This window comes from Ahaetulla prasina, chromosome 7 (assembly GCF_028640845.1).
Source record: "Ahaetulla prasina isolate Xishuangbanna chromosome 7, ASM2864084v1, whole genome shotgun sequence".
Taxonomy (NCBI): domain Eukaryota; kingdom Metazoa; phylum Chordata; class Lepidosauria; order Squamata; family Colubridae; genus Ahaetulla; species Ahaetulla prasina.
The window spans coordinates 7837201-7858265 of record NC_080545.1 but is presented as its reverse complement, the minus strand read 5'-3'; the positions used below and the strand labels follow the sequence as shown (position 1 = coordinate 7858265).

The 21065-nt window shown below is 43.1% G+C and overlaps 1 protein-coding gene across 2 annotated transcripts in view; it reads left to right on the top strand.

Annotated features, from left to right (window-relative positions):
* PRKAR2B (protein kinase cAMP-dependent type II regulatory subunit beta) overlaps nucleotides 1-21065 on the top strand; it is a 150977-nt gene that overhangs the window by 65645 nt on the left and 64267 nt on the right. Inside the window, exons 6-11 of one of the 2 annotated variants that reach the window (XR_009156037.1) lie at nucleotides 1272-1425; nucleotides 3040-3141; nucleotides 5809-5883; nucleotides 8404-8469; nucleotides 9512-9650; nucleotides 11414-13851. Coding sequence is in view for 1 of the 2 variants with exons in the window: in XM_058190341.1 (XP_058046324.1) it covers nucleotides 1272-1425; nucleotides 3040-3141; nucleotides 5809-5883; nucleotides 8404-8469; nucleotides 9512-9650; nucleotides 11414-11547 (670 nt within the window). In the remaining variant the exon portion in view is untranslated. Of the gene's footprint in view, nucleotides 1-1271; nucleotides 1426-3039; nucleotides 3142-5808; nucleotides 5884-8403; nucleotides 8470-9511; nucleotides 9651-11413; nucleotides 16145-21065 lie in introns of those variants that run through there. The other variant, XM_058190341.1, reaches the window with a different exon arrangement.

The following is a 21065-nucleotide window of genomic DNA, read 5'->3' as shown; positions in this document are numbered from 1 at the left end:
CCTCCCCACTCCAGGAGAATGATACTGCAAAATCTCCATTCCCTCCCCACTCCAGGAGAATGATACTGCAAAATCCCCATTCCCTCCCCACTCCTGGGGGAAGGATACTGCAAAATCCCCATTCCCTCCCCACTCCAGGGGAATGATACTGCAAAATCCCCATTCCCTCCCCACTCCTGGGGGAAGGATACTGCAAAATCCCCATTCCCTCCCCACTCCAGGAGAAGGATACTGCAAAATCCCCATTCCCTCCCCACTCCTGGGGGAAGGATATTGCAAAATCCCCATTCCCTCCCCACTCCAGGGGAATGATACTGCAAAATCCCCATTCCCTCCCCACTCCTGGGGGAAGGATACTGCAAAATCTCCATTACTTCCCCACTCCAGGGGAAGGATACTGCAAAATCTCCATTCCCTCCCCACTCCAGGGAAAAATTCAGACGCTTGGCAACTGGCTCATATTTATGACGGCTGCCGTGTCCCCTGACAAGCAGCGTCAACGGGGAAGCCAGATTCACCTCACAAATTGCGGTGACTCACTTAAACAATTTCTGCAAGAAAGGTCGTAAAACGGGGCGAAACTCAACTGTCCCACTTAGCCAAAGGAATGCTGGGCTCAATTGCGGTCATAAGTCAAGGACTGTCTTTACTTAGATCCCAGGAATGGGGTGAAACCTGGGCTCTGTTAGTCATGTGTATACAGGTGACATACGACCAGTTGCTTAAAAACCGCTCGAAGTTACGATGGACCCAGTGGTGGTTTCTAACCGGTTTTACCACCGGCTCGCTTCATACACGCGCTTTGCTTCGCGCAAGCGCATTGAATAAAAATACAGCTGAGACGTGGCATTCCACTCTGCCACGCCTTACAGCTGGGCTAAAAACAAAGGAATAAAGGTATGTATAGCGCAGGGGCGGGCGGGCGGGCCCAACTGACGGGCGGAGTGAACCGGTTCGCTCACACATCAAGATTTCCGCTACCGGCTCTCCCGAACCGGTGAGAACCAGTAGCAACCTACCACTGTGATGGACTTTCCCCAGAATTCCTTGTGGCCTGTTTTCAAAGTTATGACACACCTCACTTGCGGCCTCACTTGCAGTCGTAAGTCGAGGGCTAACTATTGGTGCATGTTGCAAAGGTGATAAATCCTACGGGGAGTTTCCCCCCCTCGAAGTTTGGTTGTGTGGAATAAAACCTTTTTAACGATGCCAATATTGCCTTTTTCCAATGCCGCCTTGTCACAGCTGGGTTTCGTTTTTGCGCTTTTCAGAGGGACCTACAATATTGTTGTGAAATGCGACGGTGTCGGAAGATGCGTTGGCACCTACGACAACCGAGGGAGTTTTGGCGAATTGGCGTTAATGTACAACACACCCCGAGCGGCTACTATCGTTGCTACCTCTCCTGGCACCATTTGGGGTTTGGTGAGATATTATTATTTCATAAACTGTTCAAAGCAAGTGGAAGATTTTCTGAAATATCATCATCTTTTAACCAATGATGGTTACTACTGCTTCTGTGGGCGTGGCATGGTGTGGCTTGGTGGGCGTGGCTTGATGGGCATGGCAGGAAAAGGATACTGCAAAATCTCCATTCCCACCCCATTCCAGGGTGAAGGATATTGCAAAATCTCCATTCCCACCCCACTCTGGGGCCAGCCAGAGGTGATATTTGCCGGTTCTCCAAACTATTCAAAATTTCCGCTACCGGTTCTCCGAACTGCTCAAAATTTCCGCTACCAGTTCTCCAGAACCTGTCAGAACCTGCTGGATTTCACCCCTGCTTTTAACGACCCCATAATCCCTTGCGGAGTGGAGTCTGGGGAACTGAATGGAGCTAGCAGAGTGTTTGCCCTTCCTGTTGCCAATGCGGAGTTTTGTTTCAGCAGATATATTCTCATTGTGCCCAGAGAGAGAAATATCTGCCTCTACCTAGGATTGAACTCACAGCCTCCTGATTGTGAGTGAGAGCTCCACCTCTAGGCCACTGCACCACTCATCCATGCCTGTAATTTAGTATCGCTCCAAAACAAGGGGAGAGTTCTCCCAGCTTCACCAGTATGAGAAATTTCAAAAGAATTCAAATCCAGGAGACCCCAGATACGGGTGTGTATATATGTGTGTCACATAATCAAGAACGACAGCCACAACTGTGCAGTCAAAATTTTGCCCCATTAGCGCACTAAAAAAGGGTGAAGTTTTCAACCCCATGTTGTGGTTGCCATTTTGGGGTGTTGTTGTTTTTTTTAACTCTCTTGCAGATGCCCCCATTCGAATCTGGTAGTACCTGGAGGTGATTGCATAGAATGTGTAAGATAGCTTGTGTGAGAGAAAGGAGATGAGAACAGCCCCTCCTTAATAGTTCCCAGAGTAAATGCTTTATAGCAGGGGTCTCCAACCTTGGGTCCCTTTAAGACTTGTGGATTTCAACTCCCAAAGTCCCTCAGCCAACTTTGCTGGCTGAGGGACTCTGGGAGTTGAAGTCTACAAGTCTTAAAGGGACCAAGGTTGGAGACCCCTGCTTTATAGTACAAGCAGTCTGCTTTAATTTGGCAAGATTCTGTCTGTAGGAGAGGAACAATAAAGGAACATAGTTAAGAGAATTTCTACAGGGGTACCTTGTTACTCGATTGCTTTGAAACTCAGCCCATTTTGACGCAAAACTTTTGTCCCGGTACTCAGCGTTTGCACAGGGTAGAAGTTGTCGTTGCCGGTGCCTTGTGACTCACAACCGTATTTCTTACGGGAAAAATACCTTTGGTACTCAACGTTTTTGGTACTCATTACACTTCCGGGAATTGATTAACGACGAGTATCCAGGTACCACTGTATCCTGGTTTTTGGAGCCTAACACTTAACTGAGAATTAAAACAGCCCACTGAACATGGTTAGGCTTTACACTTGTGCAAATCCACATCCGGTTCTTGACTAACTGCATCGGAGCATGTACCATTCTTTGCCAATGAAAACACAGCTTGCGTTGTCGTGAATATCTCACTCTTTAACTATTATTTATGGGTTTTTTTTCATTTTTTTTAGGACAGAGTAACATTTCGAAGGATCATTGTGAAAAACAACGCAAAAAAGAGAAGAATGTATGAAAATTTCATTGAATCGTTGCCCTTCCTTAAATCTTTAGAAGTAAGTGTGGCTTACTAAGACGTATTTCAGTCATTTTGCGCAGAATGTGCTTTTTGATGTCAAACAATAATGTCATATGTGCATTTACAGATTTTCTATTATATTTTATTTTATTTATTTATTTGATTTTTATACCGCCCTTCTCCCGAAGGACTCAGGGCGGTGTACAGGCAAAAATAAAACAGATAATACAATGTACAATTTAAAATGTAATTAAAAAACTTATTTTAAAATTAGCCTGAGAAGTAAAAATATACAATAAACTAAAAACCCCATTTAAAATTAATTAATAAAAATTTAAAATTAATAAAATTCAATTCAAGCCAGCCCCGTGCGAATGAAAAGATGTGTCTTCAGTTCGCGACGGAATATCCGAAGGTCAGGTATTTGGCGTAAACCCGGGGGAAGCTCGTTCCAGAGTGTGGGAGCCCCCACAGAGAAGGACCTTCCCCTGGGGGCCGCCAGCCGACATTGCTTGGCGGACGGCACCCTGAGAAGTCCCTCTCTGTGAGAGCATACGGGTCGGTGGGAGGCATGTGGTAACAGCAGGCGGTCCCGTAAGTGCCCAGGCCCTAAGCCATGGAGCGCTTTAAAGATAGTAACCAAAACCTTAAAGTGCACTCGAAAGGCCACAGGTAGCCAGTGCAGTCTGCGCAGGAGCGGTGTTATATGGGAGCTACTATAACTGATCTTCGTACACTGTGCGTAATCTGGGGGTTCTCCTGGACTCATGAAGAGCAGGTGACGGTCGCGGCCAGGAGGGTCTTCGCACAACTGCGAGTTGTGCGCCAGTTATGCCCTTTCCTGGACCGGCAATCCCTACTCACAGTCACTCATGCATTACTCACTTCCAGTCTTGATTATTGCAATGCGCTCTACATGGGGCTGCCCTTGAAGAGCATCCGGAAGCTCCAGTTGGTGCAAAATGCAGCGGCCCGCACAGTTTTGTGCAGACCTTGATGGGCACATATATCACCTCTCCTTTGGGAGCTGCACTGGCTGCCGATTTGCTTCTGGGTGCAATTCAAGACATTGGTTGTCACCTTTAAAGCTCTTCATGGCTTGGGACCAGGTTATCTGAGGGACCACTTCTTGCCAGTCACATCTACCCGACCCATTAGAGCGGGGAGACAGGGAATGCGGGTCCCATCTTCAAGGGAGATACACCTGGTGGGACCCAGAAGAAGGGCCTTCTTTGTGGTGGCTCCCTCTCTCTGGACATCATTCCCCCAGAGATTAGAACAGCCCAAACTCTAATTCTCTTCCGGAAGGCGCTGAAGACCTGCTTCTGCCGGCGGGCCTGGGGAACCCAGAGAGGGATGGAGCTCGTGTGATCGACTGTTGCTGGGGCGAGAGGTGGGGGTCAGGGGTGATTTTATTACCTTAATTTATTTATTATTTATTAATTAGATTTCTAGACCGCCCTTCTCCCGAAGGACTCAGGGCGGTGTACAGCCTGATTTAAAACACATAGGTACACAATACAAATCCCAAATTTAAAATACATTTAAAATGAAATATTTAACTGGCCAATTTAAACTAAAACGGTCAAGAGACCGATATAAAACCCTTAGAATATAAAATTATAAGTAGATTAATACAATTAAAATTCAATTAAAATTAAGTTAAACGAAAATATTAAATTAAAATAATATTTAGGCTAGTCCCGCCCGATTGAATAGCAGAGTCTTCAGTTCCCGCTTGAAGGTACGGAGGTCGGGAAGTTGGCGTAACCCTGGAGGTAACTCATTCCATAGTGTCGGTGCTGCCACAGAGAAGGCTCTCCCCCTGGGGGGTCACCAGCCGGCACTGTTTGGCTGATGGCACCCGCAGCAGGCCCGCTCTGTGGGAGCGCACAGGTCGTTGGGAGGCTATCAGTGGCAGAAGGCGGTCTCGTAAATAGCCCGGTCCTAAGCCATGGAGCGCTTTAAAGGTGAGCACTAAAAAATTTGATTTTTTATGAGTCGTACTGTTTTTTAAATGTGGGTTTTTTATAGTCTGTAAGCTGCCTTGAGTCGCCATGGGCGAATAGGCAGAAATATAAATCTAATAAACAAACAAACAAACAAACAAACAAATAAATGTTGGGAGGTTGTAACTACAGGTAGTCCTCGACTTACAACAATAATTGAGCCCAACGTTTATATTGCTAAGCGAGACATTTGCTAAGTGAGTTTTGCCCCGTTTTATGACTTTTCTTGACCCAGTTAAGTGAATCCCTTCAGGTATTAAATTAGTAAACGCGGTTGTTGAATGAATCTGGCTTCCCCGTTGGGTTTGACTCAGAAGGTCACAAAAGGTAGCGCGGCTTATAATGTGGCTTAGAATGGCAGGTTGCTACTATACCGGTTCGACCGAACTGGGCCGAACCAGCTGAATCCCCACCTCTGGTTCCGAAGTGGGATTTAGCATGAAATTTTGAAACTCATATATAAAGCGATCTATTGCAACATGGGTTCCGAAAAGAAATTTGAAATTAATGTAATAAGGGGGGGAAAAACCCCCCTCAAAACTTTGGAATCCATTTCAGAGCTCAGCTACAAAACAAATTACCGCAGCATGTAACGACAACAATGTCGAATTCCATTACAGTTATGAGATTATAAAATATGTGTGTGTATACATATATATATATATTTACAAAATCTGTTTTATTTTCTATTTAAGCTTTCTGAACGTTTGAAAGTGGTGGACGTCATAGGTACCAAAATATATAAAGATGGGGAACAAATAATAGCTCAGGTAATTACTTAATTGTTCTATACGTGTTTATTATTCTGTTGCTCTCTAGTTACTTAAAAGCATGATGACTTGTTACTATAAAGGATTGTCTGAGACAAAACCATTGGAAAAAAAAACACATAGCTGAAAATGAGTTGCATTCAGAATTGAAATTTTGCATGATTATAGGTAGTCCTTGTATCACGACCCCTTGTACAGCATCTGCTCAAAGTTATGACGGAGTTGAATGAAGGGGACTTACGATCAGTCCTTGAAGTAGCAGCTGTTGCAGCGCCCCTATGGCCATGTGATTGTGATCTGGGAGCTTGACAAGCAGCTCACAATTACAGTGGTTAGTCTGGGAGAAGGAATGGCAGAACCGAGGAGGCGGAGTCAAAAGAGGGATCAACCTAGAATTCCTACATAGACACAAGTGAACAACCTCCAACCTCCCTGGCATTCCATGGCCCCTTATCTAACTCAAAGCAGATGCTGACTGTTAATTGAGAAGGTTCCTGTGCGTAGGCTGTTTAGCAACGAATCAGTTTAATTGAACCTTCACGCGTGGACTTGGTCTTTCGTGCCTGCCAGTCCCTTAGTCACGTGACTGCCATGTGCAATCTTGCCTGCTGGCTTCCCACAAGGACGAGATGGTTAGATACCGTCTGTTCTGTTTCCCTCCCCCAATACTCCCAACAAAGAGTCAGTCAAAGGCCTTATTTTCTAATTTATTTACATAGATAAATGTTCTGGCCACATCTACCCACAGGCCTGCCAAGTCTCTGGAGATAACGAGGAAATTATAGATAAGGCCAGAATTACTCACGAATATATTCTTCCCTCTATTGATACAGTTTGCCCGCGCAAATACACTGCTTTGTCCAAGACAAAAAACCAGGAAGTTCCGCCTCCTTTTTATAGTCTCTGCAGATGTCACTGCATGACCATCATTCTTTGGCTTTGTCCCAACGTTTCCTCTGCTGCGCACGCCGGTCACGTCTGCGCAGTCTTGCATCACTCCAAAACTGTTCTTGGGGCGTTGCCAAATCAGAAGAAGGCCCGGGAGAATCAGGCCTTGCTGGCCCCTCCTCCTCCCTTTGAGTGGGTGCCAGGGAGGGAGAGGGCCCAAGAGAAGCAGGCCTTGCCAGGTCTTCTCCCTCACTTTCTGAATCATCCGAGTCCAGGAGTCCGGGTCCAGGAACCTGGGTCACAACACCGTCGTTGATGCAGTGGACATGAATATGGCAAACACCAGGAGACAATGGAGGACAGGGAGACCTGCCGTGCTGTGGTCCATGTGGTTGCAAAGAGTTGGACATGATTTAGCGACTGAACAACGACAATGTTTTTATTTGGATAAGCCGTCGTGGCCTAGTTCAGATGGTATACCGTTTTCCCACCTGGAAAAGAGAGTGATTAAAAGCTTTTCATCTCTTTCCTTTTTTTTAATGTCCCCTCCCTCCCTTTTCAAAAAGAGATAATAATGATGGCTCTCTAACACCTGGATTTCTGGAAGGCGGCTTATTCTAACTCTCCCGAGTTAAGAGATATTAAAGGATCTCATAAACCTTAGTTCAATTAGGCAAACTGCCAAAGGCCCTTCCTGGCAAAAGTCCAGAAGCCACAAAAACAAAGATGTAGATGGAGCAGAAGACACAGCTACAACGTTGTTTTCGGCAAAGCTGAAACACCTGTGCTGGTCTTCTTTTAAACCGTATGGAAAGGGCCAATCATCTCTTGGCCTTACTTCCGAGTTGTCCTCTTTACTTGAGCTGCTCTTGCCTTCTGGCAGCTCTTCTCATGCGTGCATTAGGAACAGGCTCTTCCTGTTCCTCTGCCTCACTCCTGTCAGGCTCTGGAGTCCACACCTCACTCCCTGATGGCCCTGGCCCCACCTCAGCCTCATCGCTGTCCGACTCCATTGCCAGCTCCGTAGGCTGCTGACAGACCACAACAAAACCCACCTCTGCTGATGACCATTTTTCACACACGTTTGGCAGCATCCCCATGGTCACATGATCAAAATTCAGATGCTTGGAAAAGGGTTCATACTTAGGACCGTTGCTGTGTCTCAGGGTCATGTGATCAGCTTCTACAACTTTTCTGGCAAACAAAATCAATGGGGAATCCAGGCTCGCTTAACAACCATGTTGCTAACTTAACAAATGCAATGATTCACTTAACCACGGTGGCAAGAAAAGTCATAAAACAGGGCAAACTCACTTAGCAAATGATTCAATCGGCAGCATAAATTTTGGGCTCTGTTGTGGTTGTAATTCGAGGACTCCCTGTAATTAGCAAATGACTAATTTGTAGAGAAGGTACAGAAGGTACTTTTTATTTAGCGCCTGCTAAATTTCTTCAAGCGCCTACAATAATATTACTATTATTTTATTTGTACCATTTCTGAGATTGACTAATCGATTGATGAATTTATTTGGGGATTTTTTTAAAAAAAGTTTCTACTTAAAAAACAACTACTCTGGAATTACTTATCAACTGTCTTTATTTTATTTTTTTGTTATTCTCAATTATCTGTAGGGGGACGCGGCTGACAGTTTCTTTATTGTCGAATCCGGAGAAGTGAAAATTACAATGAAAAGAAAGGTATCGCGTCTTTCAAAGCATATACAAAGGTTTTTGATCGACTAAGTTAAATTGAATAAAACAATGTAAAAGGTAAAGGGTTCCCCTCGCACGTGTGTGCCAGTCGTTCCCGACTCTAGGGGGTGGTGCTTATCTCCGTTTCAAAGCCAAAGGAGCCAGTGCTGTCCGAAGACCTCTCCGTGGTCATGTGGCCAGCATGACTCAACGCCAAAGGCGGTGTCGTGTCCCACTCCTCCGCTGACAGCCGGGTCAGGGAAATCCGAATCAGGCGTGCCTCTGCAGCTCTGCCAAAGTCCTAGCAAAGTCCTCAGGGCAGGCAGGAGACCAGAAAGTGACTTCAGCAAGATATGTTTAGACTTTGCCTGACTCAGAGAATGCCAGAAAGCAGGTCCTTTATATAGGCCATGGGGTGTGGCTCCATGACTCAGCACTTATCCAGGCCTGCCCCTCCCTTCCTTCTGTTGCCTCCGTCTATCAAGTCTTCTGACGCGAGGGTCACTCCAGTCTGCAGCTGTTGGCAATTGACCTCCCTCAGGCTCACATGCTGTGGAGGAGGGAGGGTCTAGTTGCTCCGTTTGCCTGGGCATGGAGCCAGAGCTGGGGGCTGGAGATACTTCCTCCTCTTCAGCCTGTCTGGGCATGGAGCCAGGGCTGGGGCCGGGAGGCATACTAGGACATTCCTCCGTGTTCGGAAGCAGATAAGAAGGCCCCGGCTGTGGTGAGATCGGACGAGACACAACAGGCGGATAAAACGCTGTTCCCTTCCCACTAAAGGTGGTCCCTATTTTTCTACTTGCATTTTTTTACGTGCTTTCGAACTGCTAGGTTGGCAGAAGCTAGGACAAGTCACGGGAGCTCACTCCGTTACGTAGCGCTAGCGATCTGAACTGCCGACCTTTCAATTGACAAGCTCAGGCGTTTTAGCCACTGAGCCACCGCATCCCTTTTTAAAATAATGTATTAATACTGAATTTATGAATCAAATTAATTTTCGCTTGGCTTTATTGGGGTAAAGGTTTGGATGCTTTCTTTTCCTTCCCAGGGCAAACAAGACATAGATGGAAACGAAGCGGTGGAAATCGCCCGTTATACCAGAGGACAGTATTTTGGCGAATTGGCGCTTGTAACGAATAAACCCCGAGCTGCCTCCGCCTTCGCACTTGGCACGGTCAAGTGCTTAGGTAAGTCAGAGGGCCTTGCATTTTGGAACATAACTTTGTTTTTTTGTTTTTGGGTAGCTTTTTTTTTTATAATTAAAAAAGTCAACAATTTTAATTAAAAAAAGTTTATACAGAATCAAATGAAGAATAAAACAATCAAGACATTGAATATCAGAATAGAGCTGAAAGGGACCTTGGAGGTCTTCTAGTCCAGCCCCCTGCTCAAGCAGGAGATTCTATACCCTTTCAGACAAGTGACTGTCCAGTCTTGGCTTAAAAGCACCCACAACTTCTGGTGGCAAGCTGTTCCACTGGTGAATTGTCCTCACTCTCAGGAAGTTTCTCCTTAATTCCAGGTTGCTTCTCTCCTTGGTTAGTTTCCATCCATTGTTTCTTGTGCTGCCCTCTGATGCTTATTTTTTCAACGTAAGTTGACCCCCGTCTTCTTTGTGACAGCCCCTTAAATACCGGAGTACTGCTGTCATGTCCCCCCCTCCAGTCCTTCTTTTCTCTAGACTAGCCAAACCCAAATCTTCCAACCGTTCTTCATATGTTTTAGTCTCCATTTACAATTTCACATAGAAGAAATTTGTCCATAGAAATAATTCACTTTCCTACTGTCCCCACGGTGTATCCAGAGGTGGGATTCAGCCGGTTCTGGCGAACCGGTTGTTAAAATTCGGCCCAATTCAGGGAACTGGCTAATCCCACCACTGGCTGGCCCCACCACCACTCGTTTTTTTGGGCCGTTTTTCAGCCATTTTCATGCCATTTGGGGGGCCCTTTATGGTTGTTTTTGGGCGGAAAAACAGGCTGAAAACAGCTGAAAAATGGCCTGAAAACAGCCTAAAAATGGCTGAAAAACGCCCTGAAAACACTTAAAAATACAGCCCAGAAAATGGGCTGAAAAGTGCCTGAAAAACAGGCGGGGAGGACAGCCAGTGGTGAGATTAGCCTGAACTGGTCAGAATTGCTGAATCTCACTTCTGCCTTTGAGGCGAGTGGCTGGGAGGCGGGGCTGGGTGTGATGAGTGACATTGAGTTGGCCACACTCACCCAGTCACATGACCGCCCGGCCACGCCTACCCAGCCCGAGAACCAGTTGTTAAATTATTTAAATCCCACCACTGGGTGTATCTGCATCAGGGGTGAAATCTTAAAATTTTCCCTACCAGTTCTGTGGGCGTGGCTTGATTGGTGGGCGTGGCTTGGTGGTCAGGTGACTGAATGGGCATGGCCAATAATAATAAATAATAAAAATTATAAAGTATACAAAACTTGGGAGCGCATCGGTCTACCTTCTTTAAAAATAGAGGCACCGGTCTAATAATTGCCTTTTTTTGGGAGGCACCGGTCTACCTTCTTTAAAAATAGAGGCACTGGTCTACCAATTGCCCTTTTTTTGGGAGCGCACCGGTCTACCTTCTTTAAAAATAGAGGCACTGGTCTACCAATTGCCTTTTTTTGGGAGCGCACCAATCTACCTTCTTTAAAAATAGAGGCACCGGTCTTCTAGCCGCCTACAGCGCTAATCAGCTGTAGTGCGGCCCTTTGAAGTGCCGCAGCAGTCATTTAAGGCCGTTTCCAGCTATATCACCACCGAGAGCTTCAGGGACAGAGAAGAGGAACAGCGAGGCGTGTGTGGTGGGGGGAGGGGGCAGGGAATTTTGCTACCGGTTCTCCGAACTACCCGCCCCCATCGCTACCGGATCGTGTGATCCGGTCTGAACCGGGAGCATTTCACCCCTGATCTACATGTAATTTCTTCCTCTTTACTATTTTAGTTATGGATGTACAAGCTTTTGAAAGGCTTTTGGGACCTTGCATGGAAATTATGAAACGGAACATCGCCAACTATGAAGAGCAACTGGTTGCTCTGTTTGGAACAAACATGGATATTTCTGAGCCCAGCGCATGAAGAACGGAGCCACGCAACCTGTGTATGACAAATAGCACAGTAGTGGTTAGTCCACTGAACGTAACGTCTTTATCTTCCTATAGATGCTAAGCATTGTTCTTGGTTTTACAGGGGCTTCGGTTCCTTTGCGCCCCCTGTCTCAATTATTTTTGTTTGCCTTTTTCTTTTGTACAAAGTCCTTGTAATCGGTACGTGGAGTAGACAGATTATTCGATGGGCCCTTCCTTAAAAGCGTTTGGGTCCACCGGCGTTTCAGCATTTCCAAGAACATCAGGTTCAAAAGCCTTCGGTGGCACAAGGCACAACCACCTACAGGTAGTCCCGATTTACAGCAGTTCATTTAGTGACCGACAAGTCACGTGGTTTACGTTGGGATGCTTGACAACTGACTCACAAATATGACGGTCATGTGATCCCTCGGTGTCACCTTCTGACAAGCAAAGCCAACTTATTTAACAACTGTGTTACTAGTATTTAACAACTGCAGCGATTTCGCCTAACAAATGGGGCAAGAAAAGTCGTAAAATTCACTTAACAAAATTCTCACTTAACGACATAACATTTCGGGGCTCAGTTGTGGTCGTAAGTTGAGGACTACCTGTGTGATGTTACAGATTTGGAAGGATTTTTCCCTTGTAAAAAAAATTAACGGCTTTTGTAAAAGACTTTCAATTTAAGTGTCTGTGAAGATTCTTGGCCATCCGGGTCCTGGTTGTCCCGAATCTGCTTTTTCAAAGGGCAAGTGGACTTTTGAACCGAAGAAGCTTCTTGGATGAGAAGCGAAACATCTTCAAGGAAAAACAAAAGTCCACTTGTCATTTGAAAAAAAAAACACCTTTGGGATATTTCATTTAAGATGTTCAGTATTGCAGTCCAAACATATGTGCAAACCAGTGTTGAAATTCAAATTTTTTTTACTACTGGTTCTGTGGGTGTGGCTTGGTGGGGGCGTGGCGGGGGAAGGATACTGCAAAATCTCCATTCCCACCCCACTCCAAGGAAAGAATACTGCAAAATCCCCATTCCCTCCCCACTCTGGGGCCAGCCAGAGGTGGTATTTGCCAGTTCTCCGAACTACTCAAAATTTCCATTACCGGTTCTCCAAACTACTCAAAATTTCTACTACTGGTTCTCCGAACTACTCAAAATTTCCACTACCGGTTCTCCAAACTACTCAAAATTTCTACTACTGGTTCTCCGAACTACTCAAAATTTCTGCTACCAGTTCTCCAGAACCTCTCAGAGCCTGCTGGATTTCATCCCTGGTGCACACCGACTTTTTATTTTAACTTGCCTAATTGAGATTCATCTGAGGATCTCTTAACACAATATTGCAGAAGTTTTGTGGATCAAACCCCATTCTTGACTCCCGTTTTTTTCTTTCTTTCTTTCAATTCTCCCAGAAACTCCTTTGGAATATACAGCAGAAATAAATTTCGTTTTGTCCACATGTCCAATGAATGTGATAGGTTAAGGTTGTTTAGGGGTACCCGAGTGCACGAACGCGGTCTAGGAGAGATTTAGATTGTACGTATTTTGATTTGAGTCGGTATTATTCAAAGTGGCATTTTGTAAAGATTTAAAAAAAAAGTATTTGAAAAAAAACAACCCGATAAAAGCATGGCCTTGTATTCTGGGTAAGTTTTATAACCTCCGTCTGGTCTCAAGTCTGTCCGATTATTAGTCCTTTTTTTACACCAACAAATGTTTTATAAGATTTTTGTCTCGTCTCAATGAAGGACGCTTGTATACTCACCTTCCAGAATGTGGGAGGTTTATAATGATGCTGTATAGTTTCTCGCTGTTGTATTTAACTGTAGATGTACTGTTTTCACACCTGAGAACAATTGTTACCTGTGCACCTGTGAAAAGGTAAAATTTGATTTAGATCATGGGCTCATTGTCGCATTTTAACAAACAGAGTCTCCCTTGAATTGAGCGAAACTCCTAATTCACCGATACACCCAGTAGTATTATTTCATGGATGACACGCAGTAGCAATATGGAAGGTTGATCTTGGTTGCCTTTTGAGGTTGTTCTTCAGTTTCTTTAGCCTACAACCCTGGTTCTTCCTGGCGGGGTTCCTTGTCCAAATACAGGTAGTCCTCGACTTACGAAAATTTGCTTAGTGACCGTTCAACACTGAAAAAAGTGACTGACGACCATGTTTTTTCACACTGATGACCACTGCAGCGACTCTACGCTCACGTGAATAAAATTTGGGCGCTTGGCAACTGACTCAAGATGGCCGCCGTGTCCCGGGGTCACGTGACCCCCTTTTGCAACCGTTCTGACAAGCAAAAAGTCAATGGGGAAGCCAGATCCACTTAACAACCGTGTTAATAATTTAATAACTGCAGCGATTCACTTAACAAAAGGGGCAGGAACAGTCGTGAAATGGGTCAAAACTCACTTAACAAATGTCTTGCTTAACGGCATAAATTTTGGGCTGACTTGTGGTCGTAAGTCGAGGACAACCTGTATTAAGTCCTAGGCTCCTTCCCAATTTAAATTTCTGAGGTGACTTGAGGTCAGCTAGGGGCCACAGTCCAGCGAGGCGGCCTCTTTCTACTGGCATATATGTACAGATAGTCCTTGACTTACAACAGTTCATTTAGTGACCATTCAACGTTAACAGCACTGAAAAAAGTGATCCCCCGCACACGCCACGCACGCCCCCCGTTCATGAGCGTGCGGCCCCACACACACACCCCGCCCACTGCACATACGCAGCAGAGACCCAAAGATCAGCTGGCTGGCGTGAGGCGCGCGCATGCACAGCAGACCTGAACTGAGGCGACAGCTCGTGTGCCCACAGAGATGGCGCTGCCAACATTACATTTGACATTATGTTTAAAGTGCTGCACTATTATCTAATAAGCTTGTTGACTATAATGAACGTTAGGGCCCTATCCCTTGTGAACATATTTCCCAGTAAATGGGAATTGACTTAAGAGTCAATTCACTTCAGGGTTGGTTGTGTTGACAAGATTTTAACGTACTTTTTGATGCTCAATCCACAGATAACAACCGTGGCGAGAAAGGTCGTAAAGAGGAGCAAAATTCACTTAACAAATGTCTCACTCAACAACAAAAATTTCAGGCTCAGTTGTGGTCACATGTTGAGGGCTACCTGTATTTGGGGAGATCTCAACAAACGTAGCTAGGACAGCCTGTCCTGGCTACCATGGCTTGTCTTGAGGTCAGAGTGTTAAGTTGTTCAGATAAGAACTGAATTAGATGCCTTCTAGTATTTTTAATTTAGAGTTTATTTTATCCCACCTTTATTATTTTTATAGATAACTGTTGTGGCCCGCCAGTGGATCTGGCAGCAGATTCAGACAGTGAGGAGGTTGGGGAGGAACATGGGCCAGTCCTGGAGTCTGGGGGAGGCTCTGACGAGTGCTCTGCGTCGGAGGCAGAGCGGGGGCCAGAGCCGTCTGACAGTTGTCAACTGCCTTCGGAGTCGGACATCAGTGGGGCAGAAGAAGAGCTGGAGCCTGTCCCTAGTGTGTGCATGCACAGAGCTGCCGGGAGAAGGGAAGAGCTAAGGAACAAGGGTCGACTCAGGAGTAAAGCCACAGATGGACGGTGAATGGCTCCTCCCATAGGGAATAAAGAGGAGCGAAAGGGGAGGGAAGTCTGCAGAAGCCAATTAGTTCGTTTAATTGGTTTCTGACTCCCAGAGATGTCTTGCCAAGTTTTGAAGGTATCGGCCTGGCAGCTCTCCAAGCCAGATAAGGTCTGTGACTGTAAATTCTCCCTTGAAAGACTTTGCTGGAGGTGAATGAGAGGAATTCTCACAGTAACTTAATAAAAAGGGTTTTTTGCCGGGACAAGGAGTCTGCTTCCTGCCCTTGGGAAGCCCAGATCAGAACAATAATTCGAAGTGGCAAACATATCAATTCTCCTCTGTCCTCTTATTTTCACCACAACAACAACCTGGTGAGTTGAGCTGAGCTGAGAGAAAGGGACTGGCCCAAAGTCACCAAGCTGGCTTTCATGCCTAAGGCGAGACTAGAACTCTCGGTCTCCCAGTTTCTAGCCTGGTGCCTCGACCCCTCCAGACCAAATGTCTACGGGGGTCAACTCAGATAGCTCAGTAGTAGACTTATCTGGTTGGCAAAACATAAAATTAAACCTTACATCTAAAGTGAACATAAACAAAGTTGTATTGAACTAAAGGAACACAAACAATTTCATACGTTTTTGAGCTAGCCAAAAGTGGATCAGCTTCCATTAACCACACAAGATTTTCCTGTTTGTGATTTTTAGTGAGCTTAGTTTAATTATTTGTGTACTACAAAATTCAGTGAAGTTTAGGCATTATTATTTTGATCAACGTATGTATATATGTGTGCGCGCACCCTATGTTTTATTTTAAGAGCGTTATAATCTCTTCTGCACATTATGGGTGGGAGCAGGAGTACAACGGAAAAAAATAATAATCTTGAAAATATTCTCCCTCTTTGTGTGCCACTCCCGTTTCCTGATTGTTAACGTTCTGTCTTTTTAACTGAGGCCTCTTTTTTTATGGTACCTCCGAATTGTGAAATTTACAATGCACAAAATTAATAAATAACTTTTGAATACAGAATTATCTGTCGTGAGTCTGTGGTTCAAATGTTTTACCTCATTCATTGAAATGAAACTCAACGATGGAGGTTTAAGGTTATGGAGGTTTAAAAAAACGCACTGCACGCTTGAATGAATTTCGTTATATTTTTTTTATTAGGACTCCCTCTGCTGGATCTTGATTACCGAACACAATCGGTTTGTGTAATAATAACATTGGGGTCAGTTGAGTTCGGTGGTGACATTTCTTCAGAATGGATGGCCAGAATGGAATGATGTTAGGTCTTTTTTTAAAAGTTTTTTTAATTTTTTATAAACAAACAATACATCCTTAATCATTCAGTATTTCATCCAAGTACATATTTTATATCTTCTACTCCCTCCTCCATCATTTTCATATTATACTTCTATCATACCTTTATATTTTCATTTAGATTATTACATCATTCTTCCCAAATTTAATTCATCAATTATCTAAATTTTTATATATACTGTATTTTTTGGAGTATAAGACGCACCTTTTTCACACCTAAAAGGGGGCGAGTCTTATACACCGAATGTAGCCCCTCCCACCCACTGGCCCCACTCTTTGGCCTCTGCCTCCCAGCAATTTACCTCCTTGCAGCAAGCAGCAAGAAGAAACAGCCCATTTCAGCTTCAGCACAGCCTGATTATCACAAGTTGATTGTCCCTTGGATCGGCTTCCGACTCTCAGCTGTTTCAGGCTGCAGGGATTGCCATGGCCTGTTGCTGCGCAGGCCTCTGCTGCTTGCTGCAAGGAGGTAAATTGCTGGGAGCAGATTTTTTTTTCTTATGCTATTCAAGATATGCTGAAAACGAAAATGAAAGTAAAGCAGGCTGTTTGCTGTTTGCTGCAAGGAGGCAAAATTGCTAGGAGGCAGAGGCAGATTTCTTTTTATTTTCCTCACCAAAAAAGGTAGGTGCGTCTTATACTCCGAAAAATACGGTATCTATTCTCTAACCATTGATATAATTGCCCCATACTTTAAAATACTCCAATTCTTCCTTTTCTTTAATTACCAAAGTTAATCTATTCATTTCTGCACATTCCAATGTTTTCTTAATTACTTCTCCCTCTAAAGGGATTTTCTCTGCTTTCCAATTTTGCGCAAATACAATTCTCGCTGCAGTTACAATATGTATAATCAAATAAGTATTCGTTTTACTATATTTCTCTGGTAAAATACCCAATAGAAACGGTTCAGGTTTTAAATCAATACGTTGCTGTATCATTTCTTCCAGCCATGTTCTAATTTTAATCCAGTAATTCCTCGCTTCTTGACACATATGATCATACGATCCTGGTATCTGATGGCATTTCCAGCATTTAGCTGATTTGTCTTTAAGCATTTTTGCAAATTTTTCAGGTGCCCTGTGCCATGTACAGAACATTTTTTATTGATTTCTTTATATGCTGTGGACATGGTTAATTTATAATTTCTTTCCAATATTTGCTGCCATTTGTCTAACTCAATTGTATATCCAAAATTCTTAGCCCATGCTATCGTTTCTTTTACCTGTTCTTCTTCTAGCTTAATGCTCAATAAGTAATTGTAGTTTTTAAATCATTTTTTCATCTGTTCCTCCGAGTATCTCATCCAGCTCTGTCATTTCCAACTAAAAACCATATAGTTTAGCATCTTCTTCATATCTTGTTTGTATTTGTAATTGCGTATACCAATCCATTTCAATCCCTTGTTCCTCTATTTCTTGTTTCTTTTTCAATTCCCCCTTGTCTGTTAGTATATCTTTGTATCTAAGAATAGTCCCCATATTAATAATATTTGGATGTATTAACGCTTCCATTGTAGATAACCATCTTGGTATTTTCAAGTAATGTTTATCTCTAATATTTTCCCCTACCAATAATAATGCATTTCTTACATAGCGTTCCGCATCCCCATGAACAACTGGCATACCTTTATGTTGGTTGCCAGCCAGCTTCTGACATGCTCAAGTCAAAGGGGGGGGGGGAGCAAGATTCGCTTAACAACATGATTCAGCAGCTGTGGCCAAAAGTTCACGAATGGGGTGTAGAAAATCGGCACCCATCCCTCTTAGAAGAATGAAATACTTTAGGAAATATTAAAAAGACGGAATGTTATATTTTCCCTAAAAGAGAAACATGTTTCTAAAGACAGCAACTCAAAGCCTCAGCTCTCTGCCTCAAGTAGAAACTAAGGGCCCAACTTTTAGAAATGCAGATTTGGTCATCCATTTCATCACAGGATGAAAACCCCAAGAAAGCCAGCATTTAGGATGAATTACATTTGTTAAACAAGATTTTTAAAAAACCCCAACTCATTTCCGGCCTTTGCGAGACGAACTCTTGAAAATCAAATAACAAAATACACAAAACAAGCCTCTAAATTACAAAATGCTGTAAGAACAAACTCTAAAAATCCATGTGCTCATCAAATCAGGTGGTCAGCTGCACTAGAATCACAGGTGTGCTTTGTGGCTCTGCTCCATCATTAAACCATTTTTCCAATCAGCCTCCATGTTTCCAGTGTCTTTCTCCCCACTTGGAACTGAATCAGATGGATATTTTCTTCCAACAGAGGGAAAAACCCACTTTCCTCATTTAGAATAGAATAGAATTCTTTATTGGCCAAGTCTGATAGGATACACAAGGAATTTGTCTTTGGAGTATATGCTCTCACATAAGGAGGATAAAATACATTCATAAGAATAAAAAGATACAACACTTAGTGATAGTCAAGGTTGCTAATAAGCTATCAAATTGTACTAGGAAACAAATAAAAACAATATAAATTGAAAGCTACAAGAAACATGGTTATGGTAATAAGTGGGAAGAGATAGATACTAGGAAGGAAGAGAATAATAATAGCAATATAGTCTTAATAAATTATTTGACAGCATTGTGGGAATTAGTTGTTAAAGTGATGGCATTCAGGGAAAAAACTATCCTTGTTTATTTTATATTTATTTATTTTGTCACAACAGTATATATAAGCATAAGCATGACAGTAACTATATAATATATAAGCATATATATAAGTATGTAGTAACTATATTAATTGGATATAATTTTTTTTATTTGCATTTATATCCCGCCCTTCTCTTGAAGACTCAGGGCGGCTTACAATGTGTTAAGCAATAGTCTTCATTCTATATTTGTATATTTATATACAAAGTCAACTTATTGCCCCCAACAATCTGGATCCTCATTTTACCTACCTTATAAAGGATGGAAGGCTGAGTCAACCTTGGGCCTGGTGGGACTAGAACCTGCAGTAATTGCAGGCAGCTGTGTTAATAACAGACTGTCTTACCAGTCTGAGCCACAGAGGCCACAGAATAATGAAAGGAAACAATAGGACAGGAATGGTAGGCATGTTTGTACTCTTATGCATGCCTTTACAGACCTCTTAGAATGGGGTGTAGAAAATCGGCACCCATCCCTCTTAGAAGAATGAAATACTTTAGGAAATATTAAAAAGACGGAATGTTATATTTTCCCTAAAAGAGAAACATGTTTCTAAAGACAGCAACTCAAAGCCTCAGCTCTCTGCCTCAAGTAGAAACTAAGGGCCCAACTTTTAGAAATGCAGATTTGGTCATCCATTTCATCACAGGATGAAAACCCCAAGAAAGCCAGCATTTAGGATGAATTACATTTGTTAAACAAGATTTTTAAAAAACCCCAACTCATTTCCGGCCTTTGCGAGACGAACTCTTGAAAATCAAATAACAAAATACACAAAACAAGCCTCTAAATTACAAAATGCTGTAAGAACAAACTCTAAAAATCCATGTGCTCATCAAATCAGGTGGTCAGCTGCACTAGAATCACAGGTGTGCTTTGTGGCTCTGCTCCATCATTAAACCATTTTTCCAATCAGCCTCCATGTTTCCAGTGTCTTTCTCCCCACTTGGAACTGAATCAGATGGATATTTTCTTCCAACAGAGGGAAAAACCCACTTTCCTCATTTAGAATAGAATAGAATTCTTTATTGGCCAAGTCTGATAGGATACACAAGGAATTTGTCTTTGGAGTATATGCTCTCACATAAGGAGGATAAAATACATTCATAAGAATAAAAAGATACAACACTTAGTGATAGTCAAGGTTGCTAATAAGCTATCAAATTGTACTAGGAAACAAATAAAAACAATATAAATTGAAAGCTACAAGAAACATGGTTATGGTAATAAGTGGGAAGAGATAGATACTAGGAAGGAAGAGAATAATAATAGCAATATAGTCTTAATAAATTATTTGACAGCATTGTGGGAATTAGTTGTTAAAGTGATGGCATTCAGGGAAAAAACTATCCTTGTTTATTTTATATTTATTTATTTTGTCACAACAGTATATATAAGCATAAGCATGACAGTAACTATATAATATATAAGCATATATATAAGTATGTAGTAACTATATTAATTGGATATAATTTTTTTTATTTGCATTTATATCCCGCCCTTCTCTTGAAGACTCAGGGCGGCTTACAATGTGTTAAGCAATAGTCTTCATTCTATATTTGTATATTTATATACAAAGTCAACTTATTGCCCCCAACAATCTGGATCCTCATTTTACCTACCTTATAAAGGATGGAAGGCTGAGTCAACCTTGGGCCTGGTGGGACTAGAACCTGCAGTAATTGCAGGCAGCTGTGTTAATAACAGACTGTCTTACCAGTCTGAGCCACAGAGGCCACAGAATAATGAAAGGAAACAATAGGACAGGAATGGTAGGCATGTTTGTACTCTTATGCATGCCTTTTACAGACCTCTTAGGAATGGGGTGAGGTCAATAGTAGACAGTTTTGTGTCTAGTTGTTCTGGTAGGCAGTGCTCTATAGCGTCGTTTTGAGGGTAGGAGTTGAAACAGTTTATGTCCAGGATGCGAGGGGTCTGTAAATATTTTCACAATCCTCTTTTTGACTCGTGC